The sequence below is a fragment of the Eretmochelys imbricata genome, chromosome 1 (assembly GCF_965152235.1).
Source record: "Eretmochelys imbricata isolate rEreImb1 chromosome 1, rEreImb1.hap1, whole genome shotgun sequence".
Taxonomy (NCBI): domain Eukaryota; kingdom Metazoa; phylum Chordata; order Testudines; family Cheloniidae; genus Eretmochelys; species Eretmochelys imbricata.
This window is the reverse complement of record NC_135572.1, coordinates 332,564,685-332,580,667: the sequence shown is the minus strand read 5'-3', so window position 1 is coordinate 332,580,667 and position 15,983 is coordinate 332,564,685. Positions and strand designations below refer to the sequence as shown.

Below are 15,983 nucleotides of genomic sequence, written 5' to 3'. Positions count from 1 at the left end.
GTTTCCAGAGGCTGATTAGAGCACAGTAAAGCAACACCTCGTTCACACTGGTGCTGTGGCGCTCCAGCAGCAAACGCAGCAAACGTTATTCCATTCGCCGAGGTGGAGTACCAGCAGCACTGTAGCCGCAGAGTCAGAGTGCTCTACGTGCCTTACCAGTGTGGATGGGTAGTGAGCTTGTGCACCCAGGGCTCCTTTATTACGCTGTAATTCACAAGTGTAGCCAAGTCCTTAGTTACATCCCACTATTTCTCTGCTTACCAGTGTTTAGCTTGAGTCTCCTCTCTAGGAATTCGTGGTCTACATGGTGATCAACAAGAGAAACTGTTAGTCTTAAATTACAAGAACATTTCAATAAATTACAAGAACATTTCAATATTCCAGCAAAATCATTACAAGATTTTTAAATCTAATCCTTTGGTAGTGTCTCAGTTAACTTCCTCTCACTAATCCATATTGAAGTCTTAGGGAAGTTCTTGGATTGATTTCTTTTTGAGTTTTCTCTGTTTTTTTTTTTTATCTGCTTGTGAAGTGCTGTTTCTGAGCAGGGTAGCAGAAGTTGTGTGTGAGTGGTGCTCACTTCAGAGTTTTTGTACCCTTCTCCTTCTTATTTTCATGAAATTATAGGAAAACACACCTCTTTCATAATGACAGGTTTTAGAGTAGCAGCCGTGTTAGTCTGTATCCGCAAAAAGAAAAGGAGGACTTGTACCTTTTTCAGGCTTGTTTAGATTCCAAGTTAGTTGCTGTCACACTTTCATTGGCTTCATGCCTTTGGGGTTTGCTTAGGTGACACATTAAGTTCCTGAACTGCAGTCTGTTTGATAATATGCAACATTTCTTTAACTGCTTTGTTCTTCTTGTGGCAGAAAAGATCCAGATAACTAATAAAGTTAATTTCAAGTTTCTTTTTATTTAGTCCAGTCTCTGCAATATTCTCTCAATTTTTAATATTAGAGTCTGACAGGAAATGAAATTTTATTTTCAAAAAGTCTCAATCCTCCTGTTCTTTATACAAAAGTTTGTAGTTCTCAGAGTAGTCTTTTTAATTAAAGAACTCTTACAAAGCCTTTAGCTTAAATAATTAAAAATTATTGACTTTGGAGGAATGATTCTTGTCTTCTGGAGTTGGTTGAAGGTTTGCTTGTGCACTGCCAGTAATTAATTAATTCCACATTAGTATACATATTCTGTACTTAATGGCTTCTCACACTAGTTTAGCAAAGTTGTTAGATTCCATGTTGATCCATAAAGCATTTTACCATTTGCATAACAATGATATTAGGCCTCATGTTGGGAGCATTGCATTTAACTAACATATTTGCAAATATGCATTTCACAAAGGTGTTTGCTATTTCAATAATTAAGAAATAAAAGTTTAAAACATCCTAACTATTACGGCAACATGGACAGAAATCAGTTTTCATTAATAACCATGTATTGCCTTTTTTATTAAAAGAGAAGTAAAATATAACCAGAAAATAAAATGGCAAATATAGCATGCAGAATCTCCAAAACGCAGTTAAGACAATTCTATATCTGTTCCATCAGACACTGAGCTGTGTCAGGATTTAGGCAGCTTTGACCACACCCACCAGCAGAAATTTTGGTGCCTAAATCCCCATGGGAACCTGTGGGGTTAGCTGGCAGCTGTGCAGTGGTTTTGTGAATGTCAGTTGTGCCTAAGTGTTGGACTCAGGCACCTAAAAAGGCAGTGAGTTGCCTAAGTACCTTTGTGAATCTAGCCCAGAGAGATTAAGTGACTTGCCCATGCTCTCACAGGAAGTCTGTGGCAGAGCAGGGCATTGAAAACAAGTCTCCTCTGTCTCAGACTAGCACCTTAACTGCTGAAGCATCCTTTTCTCTAGGGTGGTCATCAAGGGGAAAACAGATAAATAGATTCCAAGGCCAGAAAGGACCACTATGATCATCTAGTCTGACCTCCTGAGTACCACAGGACACAGAACTTCCCCAAAAATAATTCGTAGAGGATATCTTTTAGAAAAACATCCGATCTTGATTTAAAAATTGTCAGTGATGGAGAATCTACCATGACCCTTGGTAAATTGTTCCAATGGTTAATTACTTTCATCGTTAAGAATTTACATCTTATTTCCAGTGTGAATTTGTCTAGCTTCAACTTCCAGACACTGGATCATGTTGTACCTTTCTTGGCTAGACTCAAGAGCCCATTATTTAACATTTGATCAGTGTAATATTATATAGTATAATCAAGTCCTCCCTTAAACTTCTCTTTATTAAGCTAAATAGATTGAGCTGTTTGAGTCTGTCACTGTAAGGCATGTTTTCTAATCTTTTAATCATTCTCGTGGCTCTTCTCTGAACCCTCTCCAATTGATCAACATCCTTCTTGAATTGTAAGCACCAGAACTGAACACAGTATTCCAGCAGTGGTCACACCAGTGCCAAATATAGAGGTAAAATAACCTCTACTGCTACTTGAGATTCCCTCTTTATGCATCCCAGGATTGCATTAGCTCTTTTGGCTAAGCGTCGCACTGGGAGCTCATGTTCAGCTACTATCCACCATGACCCACAAATCTTACTGAGAGTCACTGCTTCCCAGGAAAGAATCCCACATACATAGGTGCTGGAACTAGAGGTGCTTAGGGTGCTGACACACCCCATGGCTTGAAGTAGTAATAACAACCCAAATACATGATCTCCACCCCCCCACTATAAAAATAGTTCCAGCACCACTGCTCCCATATGGCCTGCATACAATTATAGCCCAAACCTGCACCTTAACTATGAGTTTCATTGCTTTTGTGGATTTAATTTAGACCCACATATCACAATTTTGTTGCACATTTTGAAATATCTCTTATGACCACATGAATGTGGAAGAAGTTGCCCTAAGTCATTATACTGTATCATGAAAACACATTTTTAAATGTTTGCATCATTGATTTGACAGTCCATGACAGCTTCATTAGTCTGACATGTAAAAATATATTCATATTTTTAAATGCATATCATTTTCAGAGAATTTGTGGATGGTCATATGAGATTAATTTAAAATTTAATTTAAAAAAGCATTTGAGATGTACTATAGTTAATTTTGCAGATGTGTGGGTGAATTTGAATTAATGTGTCTGCCTTTTCAATTTTCTGTTTAAAATACCACAAGACATCCAGGCCAAATCCTGTTTATTTTATTTAAATAAGTAGTCCATTAGAAATGATAAGAGCTGGAGGCCAAGACCTCTGGAAAACTCTTGCTCAGAGGTTTATCCATTTCTTGGAAATGCAGAAGATACTATCCAGCTGGAAGGAGTCCAACAACATTTTGTTGTACAAGAAGGGTGATTATGAAGGTCTAAAGAACTATCGTCCAATGTGCCTGCTCTCACATGTCTACAAGCTATTCACCAAAATAATAACAAACCAACTCTAAGAGTCTGGACGAGCAGCAGCTGAGAGAGGAGGCAGGCTTTCAAAGGAATTTCAGCAGATTGGACCATATTTTCACTATAAACCAGCTATTGGAGCACTCAAGGGAATACAAATTCCCTTTATGCATTGCCTTCGTTGACTATGAAAAGGCGTTGACTATGAAAAGGCGTAGAGATCAATGCAGTGTTGAAAGCTCTTGCAGAGCAGGGCATCGACACAAACTATATCAAACTACTAAAGGAAGTAAACTCTGACTGCACTACGGATATAACTCTTTGACACTCCCCTTCACATCCCAGTGAAAAAAAGTGTGAAGCAAGGAGACATGGTTTCATCAAAACTCTTCACAGCCTGCCTCAAAATGGTAATGAGGCGGATGAACTGGAAGGGCGGAATCAGCGTCAACCTAGAGCAGTTAAACTGTCTCAGATTTGCGGACAATCGATGGACTACAGCTGTCTCTAAGTAGTTCCCACAGGAACTGAAACAACCACTTGGCCAACATCCAAAGAGATGGGAAAATTTTATCGTGAAAAGGCATAGCTGCACATGGAGAAGGAAGGCCAGGATAAGAGAAGAATGGAAGACGTGTTGTGACTGGCACAATTTATATGTGAGCTGAAGGACCAATTGATTAAAAGGATCAAGGTGATGGAGATTTCACAAGCTCCCTGGGCAAGTTGTTCCAGTGCTTAATTACTCTGACAGAAAGTTTTTCCTAATGGTTTGACATGACTTGTTCTTGACAAATCCATGCTGACTGTTACTTATTACCTTATTATCATCTAGGTGTCTGCAAATTGATTGCTTACTTATTTGCTCCATTATCTATGTGGATACTGAAGTTAAACTGGCTGGTCTGTAATTCCCCGGGTTGTCCTTACTCCCCTTTTTATAGGTAGGCACTATATTTGCTCTTTTCCAGTCCTCTGGAATCTCTCCCGTTTTCCATGACTTTTCAAAGATAATCGCTGAGGACTCGGATATCTCCTTGAATATTCCTTGAGTCAACTCCTTGAGTATTCTAGGATATATTTCATCAGGTCCTGGTGACTTGAAAACATCTAACTTGTCTGAGTAATTTTTAACTTGTTCTTTCCCTCAGAATCTACCTCATGTTCATTGGCGTTCACTATGTTAGAATTCTGATAGCTACCAATCTTCTGGTGAAAATTGAAATAAAAACGGCATGTAGGATTTCTGCTACTTGCACATTTTCTGTTATTTTCTTTCCCCACTCATTGAGTAATGGACCTAATATGTCCTTGGTCTTCCTATTGCTTCTAATGTATTTGTAGAATGTTTTCTTGTTACTCTTTATGTCTCTAGCTATCTGAATCTCATTTTGTGCCTTGGCCTTTCTAGTTTTGTCCCTACATGCTTGTGTTGTTTTTTTATATTCATCCTTTGTAATTTGACCTACTTTCCACTTTTTGTTAGGACTCTCTTTGAGTTTCAGATCACTGAAGATCTCCTGGTTAAGCCAGGGAGCTCTCTTGTCATCCTTCCTATCTTTCCTGTGCATTGCTCTACATCTCTACAGCCTTAGCTATCAGCCAGTTGGCTTTTAGCTCATGCAGCAGAGCAGGGATCAGCAACCTTTGGCATGCGGCCCGCCAGGGTAATCCCCTGGTGGGCTGGGCCGGTTTGTTTACCTGCCATGTCCGCAGGTTCGGCCGATCGCGGCTCCCACTGGCCGGAGTTCGCTGCTGCAGGCCAATGGGGGCTGCGGGAAGCAGCGCGGGCCAAGGTATGTGCTGGCCGCAGCTTCCCGCATCTCCCATTAGCCTGGAGCGTCAAACCGTGGCCAGTGGAAGCCGCGATCGGCTGAACCTGCAGATGTGCAGGTAAACAAACCGGCCCGGCCCACCCGGGGGCTTCCCCTGGCGTGTCGTGTGCCAAAAGTTGCCGATCTCTGCAGTAGAGGCTCATGCACTAAGCTCCAGAGATTCCAGGTTCAATCCCGCCCCCTGATGACCGGGGTCTGTCAGCGTTACAAGTGGGGGCTCATCTGGAATTTCAACTGGGAAGTCTCTGAAGTCTCAGCTAGGGAAAGTACATAACCCAAACACCTCCTGGGTGTGGTGTTCTGTCCCACCTAGTGGCACTGAGACCACACACAGAGAGATTGAGTCTATTCTACAGCCTTAGCTAATAGCCAGTTGGCTTTTAGCTCATGCAGTAGAGGCTCATGCACTAAGCTCCAGAGGTCCCAGGTTCGATCCCACCTGCCAGCAACCAGGGTCTGTTGGTGTTACACAAGCATGAGCGTCCTGAACATCTTTGTTGATTTGATAGGCCACTTACATGATTTCAACTTAAACCTATGGGGTGAAATCACAATGTAGTGGATCTCCACAGCAGTGTCACTTCATTTCAAAACAGAGTCTCTTCAAAAGTGATTTGGACATTGCAGAGATGCTACATTTCCTGACGTTGCTAAACTGCCAGGACACTGCAGATGTGAATCAGATGGCATCATCTCTGGATAGGCTTCTTCAAATCTTCCAGCAGAGATTCCAAGAATTAGAAAGTGTTAAAGACATCTTCCTGTTTGTAACAAACCCATTTTTGGCACTTAGTGTGTTCAAGTAAAAGCATCCTTTCCAGACGTTGAAAAGGCAAAATTACAGCTGGCGCTTACTGATTTACAAGCGGATGAAGTGCTTAAGGCGCGGCACACTGACACTACATATGAAACTTTCTAGATAACTCTTGTGTTGCACTCCAGTTATGCACACTTGAGGAAGGTGGCCTTTAACATTTTGACTAAGTTTGGCTAGACATACGTCTGTGAGACAGCTGTGTATTCTCTCCATTCTGACTGATAATCATCTGTGCAATTGCCTCCTTTTTGCCTTGACTGAACTCACTCCAAACCTTTTCCAACAGAGGACCTATCACTTTTTCCCACTCATGGCAAGTAGTATAATTATACAATATTCATTCATATTTCATTTTAAATTTGTATTGCCATATAAAATTACATTTTCAGTAGTGATACTACAGTTTTAACAGGTATTTCACAGAAATTATTCATGAATCTTTTGCTTAATACATGTGTAGGTGGGTGTGTATTTGTTATTGGAAAGGCTTGAATCATAAAAGATAAAGCATTTATGTGTACTAAGTGTTGTTTTCTTTCAAACTCTGATACTTATATTAAATAAACCACAAAAGGCTTGAGAGTTTTGAATGTTTATCTATCTATATACACATTGCCTACAATAATGTTATTTGACAAAACACATTCAAAACTTAAAAAAGTTGTCTGAAAGTGTTTTAATGTTAATATTTGCATCTATTTGACATTTTATCTATCTACTTTCTCAAGGTTATTTTTAGGTTATACTGTGATTTGATTTTTCATTTAAAATGCACTAAAAATTTAAGCAATAGGCCCTGGGTATATTATGCAGCCTTGTATGTGTTCATTGAACAGGAGCACTTGCCATGTGAAAAATGTTTCTCTGGAGTCCAGACCTTCACTATACCTTGACCAAGAAACTTGGTCCTTTACAAAAAATAATTGATTACCCCGGGTTAGACATAACCCCATGAGTTGATGTGCCCTTCATTCACTACTCTTTAAATACCTCTGACTTGTCCAGTAAGAGGTGTTTTAAAAGTATACTCTTCGTTTCCTGTCTTACACAATAGAACTCTGCAGTTAGCCCCATATGCCTCTCCAATATGCAGCTCTCTCATGGTAATATAGTGTTTCTCTGCATCATTTTGTTCTTTTTAAATATAAACTTGCCATCAGATCTTCAGCTGGTGTAAATGGGTGAGGCTCTGTTGACTTCAAATTCTCAGTCTTAAAAAGACTTATTTATACTAGCTGAGGAGCTCGTCCTGAATTTGTGTTGGCTGCAGGATCATTCAGTGATAAAAATTGGCAGCAAACTGAAGAGTGCAGCTGGCATCCTTTCTACTACAGTACATTCAACTCTTCTGAACTGGGTAATGTAAACCCAATGTAGACCATCAGTTTCCTTAGTGATAGCTCAGACCTTTTTATTTCCAGGTCAACTAGTAGGGACCGCCATGAATAATCATAAATATATTTATAAGAAGTTTAACAACCCTCTCCCCTTCATTCTAGTTTATATACATCTGAGAGTAGTGTGGAAGATTGTACAGAATAAGCATAAAGATGCTAATTTAGAATTTATATTATTTTGTGCCTGCTAGGGAATATGTGGATGGGAGGAACTTTAAGGGGGAAAAAGGAGGAGGAGGGGGGGAGAGCGAGGTAAGAGATATTGACATTTGTAGAACAGAAATATGCATTGTAGATTAAGTAAATTTTAATTTAAATATTTGTAACTGTCATTGATGATGTGTTTCAAGTTGTTTCATTTTGCACATACTATTCAATTCCATGTTCGTTCTGAGTTTTTAGTTAGACTTAGCCCAGTCAGAATTTAGCTGCTGTTATAAAAGGCGTCAGATGGCATGTTAATGAAGCTAATTATGCAGCTGAGCACAAGGTGTTCGTTCCATATGTAAGCATTCTAAATCTGGATAGAATTCTGTAGCAGGAAAACTATTTACTGTAATTGGCTGAGATCATTTCAAGCCAAAGAAAGAATAGGGAGAACCAGTTACATCATGGCTGAGGAAGGTGTTGCTATTTTATTCTGCAGGAATTTTTAGTGTCAACCATTATATCTTAACCTTTATATCCTGACAGTAAAGAATCATTATTGATCTAATATAGTAGTGTATCCTTAGTTTACCTACTGATATATTTTTTGGGAAAGAACATAAGTTTACAGTATTCCACAAAATTTCTCTGCCTCCAAAATATACTTTTCGCTTCTTCCATGTCTTGTTTAAGGTCAACCTACTGTGACTAGTAATATACTTTACTCTGATTCAGGGATTTTACTCTCACTCCTCACTATAAGCCCATATCTATTGTGGTCTCATCTAGTTGTGAGTGACCTTTTAATTGAGTGAAGAAGAATATGATAGGATCACATAACAATAGTCATTTTTCTGCACCTTAGACAAGTGTATTTTGTAATATTTTTCATTGTGTACTTGTTAATTCTGTACTTACGATTCAGTATCTTTATTAACTTACACTTTTATATTATTATTTTTCTTTAATTTATGTATTTTAATCCTATTATCAGCACCCAAGTACTTTTTTCTTTTGACCTAGCAACATAGTCTTTCTTAGGTTCAGTCTAAGCTTAAGGGAAGTTCTAAGCCAATTTAGCTGTGCGTTCATGCTGGGTATAGGCTGTTGTAGGTGGCTTTTGCAGAATAAAGCAATGAAATAAGATGCTAACTTATGATAGGAGCAATAACAATGCCTATAGCCAAGCATTTACAGGTGTTAACATTCTAAGGGGCCTTTTTCAGCTTCTTGTAACTTTGTCAGCCTTTTGGACTGAGATTTTGGTGGGGGCTGGCTCACTGGTGAATTTGGTGGAAAGTTTGAGCAAAATCAGTTCAGCTGTTTGAGATTGAAGAGAACAGAACAATACTTTTCTTACCACTTAAAAAAAATTGTGACTTTTTTTTAACAGTCCTAGTGTCTCAGGAGTTGGTAACAATCCCTACATTGTAGCTGTCCTTTCAGGGTATGTCTACACTGCAATTAAACACCTGCGGCTGGCCTGTGTCAGCTGACTCAGGCTGGGGCTGTAGGGCTATAAAGTTGCAGCATAGACATTTGGGCTTGGGCTGGAACCTGAGCTCTGGGACCCCTGTGTAGACATTACCTCAGAAGGTCAGAGAGTGCCAGGGCTTGTGCTCCAGCCTGAGCCCAAAAGTCTGTGCTGCAATTTTTATAGTCCTGCAGCGCGAGCCCCATGAGCCCGAGTCAGCAGATAAAAGCCAGGTGCGGGTGTTTAATTGCAGTGTAGACATACCCAGTGGTCTGGTGAAAGCTAATTGAAAATCATGGTAATTTTAAAAAAATGTTACTTACAAATGGATACTAGATTTTGTAAGTCTTAAGTCTGTGAAAATTCTGTTGGTTCTGTACATGTGCGCTGCTTAGGAAACTTCACAGGTAATTTGTTACATTTTTATAAGCTGAGAAGAGTGATGACTGCCAAGCAGCTAGCAAAAGGGATCCCCCCTCACCATTTCCTTGCTGTTGCTGTTAATATGTTCCCAATCAAAATGACCTATAGCCTAGGGGAAGGACCACTTAGCTGTCTGTTGGGAGACTATGCATTCTAGTCCAGTATTTTCCACTGCCTGGCTTTAATGCTCTACGCTTCATAACCCATACTTCGCTTCATATGTCCAGTCACTTCAACAAAACCATGGAAATTAGACAGTCCCCAGATTATATCAACTGGGAAAGTGGCCAGTTTCCTAGCATTGATTATTTGTTTTCAGTGACTATAAGAGCACCTATCCTAAGGATCTAGGGGCTTCATATATTATTAGTAAATACAGCTCATACAAATTCTTAAATAGAAGTATGGACTTCTGGTTAAGGAGCTGGAGTGGGACTCAGAAGAACCTGGCTCAGGTCCTGGTTTTCACACACACTCTCTAAGGGTATGTCTATGCTGTGATAAAAAGCCTGTGTCACTGATCTCAGAGCTTAGGTCAGCTGACTCAGGCTCGCGGGGGTGGTGGTGGTGGACTGCAGAGCTATAAAATTGCACTGTAGATGCTTGGGCTCGGACTGGAGCCCAGGCTCTGAGACCCTTTCCCCTTGACATACCCTAAGTCACCTTGGGGAAGTCCATCTCTCTGTGCCTCAGTTTCCAATCCGTAAAATTGAGAAAATACTTCCCTGCCTCACAGAATGTTGTGAGGATAAATTCGTTTTGTGTGGAAGGTGCTCGTATACTGTAGGTTTAGGGCCCATGCAAGAGCCTAGATAGAAAAATATTGTAAGATAGCCTCAAACAACCCCACCTTCCAGTTAAACAAAACAAAACAACCTTCAAACAATTACGTTGGTCTGTTTTGTTTTTTGTTTTTTAAAAGACTCCATCTTCTCTAATGATCCCAGCCACCCCAGAATTCTCAGCCTTCCTCAAACACCTGAGAAAATTGTTGGGCCTTGTGCATGTGCTGAACGTTTGCAAATTTGATTATTTCAGATCTGTTGAGAGTAAATATTAGGTGTACAAGAGGTACTCTTAGCTATGCAGATCCCAGGCCATTTAGCACTTTAAACCATAAGTCAAGAGCAAAATCTTAAATTCCACCCAAAAACTAATAGGTAGCTAATTCAAATTAAAAATCACCTATGCATATATGTACTTTTTCTGATCTAATTTAAGTATTTATATGTAATATATTTTTGGAAAGATACTCCTAACAACTGGAGAGCAGCTTTCTATATTTAGCTAAGTTTTTGAAAGATTTTAAGGTGATAGCCATGTAGATTGCATTGTAGCATTCTGATGACAAGGTGACAAAGATGTAAATAACAATAGGGAAGCCTGCATTTGAAAGAAAAGATTCTGACTAAACATAGATTAGTGGTGAGGGGGAAGCAGTTCTGGTCACTGCTGCTGTCTTAGGGCTTGTCTACACTTACAGTGCTGCAGTGTAAGCTGCACTGGTGTAGGTGCACTGCTGTAGTGCTTAGGACTTGGCTACACTTGCGAGTTACAGTGCATTAAAGCAGCCCCGGGCGCCCTAGCTCATAACCCATCCACACTGGCAAGGCACGTAGAGCACTCTGATTCCATGGCTAGAGGAATCAGAGTGCTCTACCTCTCCACCTCGGCGAGAAGGTACTCCACCTTGGCGAGAAGATTAACGCTTGTTGCGCCTTGGCTGAAACTCCCGGGCATCAGTGTGAACGAGGTGTTGCATTACTGTGCTCTGATCAGCCCCTGGAAACGTCCCATAATCCCCTTAAGTCAAATGGCCACTCTTCTCATTGTTTTGGCATCGCTGCAGGAATGAGGATATGCCCTTTGAAAGCTCAGTTTCTGACAACAGGCATGCTTATCTGCTCCGAGACAAAGCAACCATTACTGTGGAATGCTGTGTGTGAGAGAGAGAGAGAGAGAGAGAGAGAGGCAGGGAGAATCGGGGGTCTGCTGCTGTCTGAACTTACAAGACAGCATGCTGACATGCTCTCAACCCCCCAAAAAACCCACTCTCTCCCCCCCCACATACACACAACACACTCCCTGTCACACTCCGCCCCACCCCACCCCCCATTTGAAAAGCACGTTGCAGCCACTTGTTTGCTGGGATAGCTATGCACTGCTCTCTGTGGCCATTGCAAGAGCTGCTAATGTGGCCACACCGGTGCACTTGTAGCTGTTAGTGTGGACAGATTGCAGCGCTTTCCCTACTGTGCTCTACGAAGGCTGTTCTACCTCAAAGCGCTCTACATCTTCAAGTGTAGCCATGCCCTTAGTGAAGACACTACCTACGCCCAAGTGAGCGCTTCCTCTGTTGGCATAGGTACTCCACCTCCCCGAGAGGCGGTAGCTATGTTGATGGGAGAAGCCCTCTGTCGACATAGCACTGTCGACACCGGTAGTTATACTGACATAAGTTGGTCATGTAGACAGGGTGACCGGATGTCCAAATTTTATAGGGACAGTCCTGATATTTGGGGCTTTGTTTTAAATAGGTGCCTATTATCCCTCACCCCCATCCCAATTTTTCACACTTGCCATCTGGTCACCGTAAGCGTAGACCAAGCCTTACAGAAGAGATGAGACACAAATAAAATCCCCCAGGCACTGGATGTGTGCAACAGCAGGTGCTGATGTAATAAATAAGGAGGTTCACATCTGCATCATCTCGTCCATTTACATGTCGCAACTAGGTGTCATTTGTATTCTCTTTAATAAATTAAACTTGTGGCTACTGTACAAAGATTAACAAATTTATTAGAGCATAAGCTTTTGTGGGCTATGACCCACTTCTTCAGATATATGGAGGAAGTGGGTCATAGCCCATGAAAGCTTATGCTCTAATAAATTTGTTAGTCTTTAAGGTGCCATAAGACTCCTCGTTGTTTTTGCTGAAACAGACTAACATGGCTACCCCTCTGAAACTTGTACAGAAATTATAAATTGGGGCCTAACTTTTTTTTTAAATAGGAGCCTAAAATTAGACTGTATACTCTTAAATGCTGAGCTCCTAGTAGCTTCCATTGAAATGAACGGGAGCTGCTGGGTGGTCAACAGGTCTGCAAGTTAGATAATTTTTTAGGCACCCATTTTCTAAAAAAACTTTGCCTAAATATCTAGCTGTTAGGTTTGTAAAGGAAACCTTCCAAGTGTGGGTTTAAGCAGGTTGTTTCCTGGAGTCTGCAGATAGACAAACAATATCTGTAGGACAGGTGTGAATTGCCCAGTTTGTCTCATTAAACATTGACTCTGAACCCTAGTGATAACTAAGGCTAAGATTATGTCATGGGGGTTGTGGAAGTCACAGACAGCAACCTCCTTGACGTTGGGGATCCCGCAGCAGCCCAGCCTCCGTGGGTGGCGGGGGACCCTCCTGTGGGCGGCGGGACCCCTGCAATTGAACAGCCACTGCTGGCAACCCTGAGCTGCCCAGCCGCCGCTGCTGGCTGGCGTCCCCCTTGCAGCTCCCAGCCACCAGCGGCGGTGGCAGAGGGACCCTGGAACTGCTCAGTGGGAGGAGGGGACCCCTGGTGCCCCCCCTACCTCCGCAGTTCCCTGGCCACCACCACTGGCAGGGACCTCCCTGCAGCTCCTCTGCCGTCGTGAGCAGTGGGCTACTCCCAGCTGCCAGCGGTGGCAGCAGAAGGACCCTGGAGCTGCAGCCAGGGGCCTCCCACAGCTCCCCAGACTCTGCCACTAGCAGGGTCCCCTCCCCCCAACTCCAGTCCCCCAGGGTGGTGGTGGGGACCCTCCCAACTCCAGCCCTGCAGGGCGGTGGGGGACCTCTCCCAGCCACTGGGTAATGGGGTCCCTGCAGCTCCCAGCCACTGCAGGGGAGATGGGTCAGGGTGCTGGATCCTTCTCCTTTCCCATTTTGTCAGGGATGTTTTTAGTAAAAGTCAGGGACTGGTCATGGCTTCTGTGACATTTTGTTTATTGCCCATGACCTGTCGCTGACTTTTACTAAAAACATCCCTGACAAAATCGTAGCCTTAATTATGATAATTGAATACATGGTGAATTCTCATGTACTTATTGAGCATGCTTGACAGCTCACGCATGACAACCTCTGGAATGGCTAGTGGGTGTAAGGGGCACTAAGTTCACCAGACCAGGGTTTCCTTACAATTCAGGTTTTGCAGCCTGTCTGTGAAAAATCATTGCACAGGTTAACCTGTTGCAGCCTCCGATATAGTTTAAAATTGGAAGCAGAGATTTGAATAACTTTTTTCCCCTTAGCTAAATGACTTTGAGTGGTTCTTATGAGACAAGGACTGAGTACATTGGTATAAGCAGTAATACCAGGATGAACTTATAAAGCAAAAATGTCTGACAGTACTGTGCATCATAATGCATGCTTCAGATAACAAGAACAATTAAATATAACAAGCATTTTCTTTAACCTACTTTTATATTCTGACACAGAAAATTAATCCATCAAACAAAATTTAAGTTTCTTGTTTTTAAAAAAGGAAAAAATTGTAGATCTGCTTATGTGGAAACAAATATGCTCTCCAAGAGCAGTATTCCCTTCCTATTGTTCTGTTTGCTCCTACAGCCACTTTCAGCATGTTGGGTTACCAGTCTAAAACAAATTGAAAGCTCCTTCAGGCAGGGCTTTTGTTTTTTTATTTGTATGTAAAGCATTATGCACACCAACAGTTTTGAATAATAGCAGAAACTGTTTTTCACAGATAAGGGATGCAAGGTGTACATGCCATTTTTTTCATGATAGGCAAGGTTAAATAACTAGCCAATTTGCAGCATAATGATTAGCTGCAAATATATGTCAAAAGAAGAATACAATGGAGCTGCTTTGTAATAGTATTTTAAAAATACAAGAATTTTAAAGTCAATATAAAGTTGCCTTTAATGTAAAAATTTTAAAACTGGAATATGTTGGAATCTTTGTATGGCTTAATGTTTGCTGGGACTTCCTGCTAGCATTTCTTCCTGACCCATACCTACAGCATCCTAAAAACACAGCTTCTATACTACAACCACAGGGAGAGAGGGTAGGAAAGCTGAAATGGAGTGAGAGAGTCCAAAAGACCCATAAAAATGTTTAAATTAATGAGGGGCTGATCAGCTTCTTTTTTCCTGTCTGGCTAATGAGAGGCAGAGAGTCTGTGGGGAAGAAGGGGCCACCATTGCATTTCCGCAGCATGTATTCCCTCTTCCTTCCTTCTGTTCACCACAGTGCTTATCCTATCAAGTTACTCTCCTGTTGAGCAAGGTAGCAGGTGTCTGTGCACCTTTTCTTACTCTGCTGCTTGAAGGAGCAGCTGATGTGTTGGTATGATGTCTTTAGCAATGTGAATGTTAATAAACATGTGGTGGTGGTGGTACGTGTTTTAAAGTTGTAGGCTGACACTTTGTTTTTTAAAATTTGTTATTACCCCAGCACATTCCACATAGTAGAATTTTCCCCAACCAGCAACTGTTTGTCTTGCAAAATCCAAATCAATTCCAGCTCGATTTCGTTTTTCTCCCTCACACCATGGCTTACAAAACCTGGGCTCCAGCACAGTCCTTCACTCAGGGGGTGGCTCCCCAACCTCTTACTGCTGGACTTTCTGATTTTTTTTTTTTTTTTTTTTACAGCATCTCATACAGTACCACATCCATGCATGTAAATGCACATGCACATACTCTTCTGTGTCCCCAGCAGAACTAGCGCTGCTGCTGTTCGATACCTCTTTAGCAATGAAGTCTTCTTGGGGAGCCTGCCCCAGCAGTGCTTCCTGTTGTAGTAATGTCTTTCTTTGTAGGGAGCCATCTGGTGGCACTTTCTCATGGGTACATCTTATCATTTGGGGGAGATGCAGCCCCTTTTCCCTTTAGTGGAGAAGTTTAAGGATTGTTTCTCTATCATGGAACCCGACAGGAGGACGGTTATCCAAACTTTTGTCTTCAGTAGCAGAGATTACATATATGTGCACATCAGTAGGACTGTGTTTTGCCATTCGGGGTAAAGATTGCTGAGGGCCCAAGCGATGGTTTTGTTTGTATTTTGTTGTTCTTGTTTTTAATCAAAAATGTAAGCTTAAAGAACAAGAATAGAATCATCATCATCATGGTAAATCCCATCCCAAAGGGATGTATCCTCTTGGAAGATCAAGTGCCACCTGGATCAATCTCTGGGTAAGTTCTTAGGATGATCTGGCTGAATATTTAGTTTCTGTCCATCACTAGCAATCTTATCATGCCAACAAACCTTTTGGCACCCACATGATCACTGGCTGTGTAGCAGCATTCCTTGGTGTACATCCTTTAGAATTCATTGCTATTCCTTTTTTAATAATATGTCCATACCAAGAAAGCCGCCAGAACTGAACCAGTGCTAATGGAGATGTTTAGTGGGTTCGACTTAGAATATCTTCATTTCTGATCTTGTCCTTCCACTTAATGTGGAATAGCTGACAAAGATGACAAGAATTGAAAATATCAGTCCAGTGTTCTTCACCATCCTCAGTG

The 15,983-nt window shown here is 41.5% G+C and overlaps 1 protein-coding gene across 1 annotated transcript in view; it reads left to right on the top strand.

Moving 5' to 3' along the window:
- Positions 1-15,983, top strand: part of PRKAR2B (protein kinase cAMP-dependent type II regulatory subunit beta) — a 148,036-nt gene that overhangs the window by 15,994 nt on the left and 116,059 nt on the right. The window contains exon 3 of the mRNA XM_077806939.1: positions 4,523-4,608. Coding sequence (XP_077663065.1) covers positions 4,523-4,608 — 86 coding nt within the window. The remainder of the gene's footprint in view (positions 1-4,522; positions 4,609-15,983) is intronic.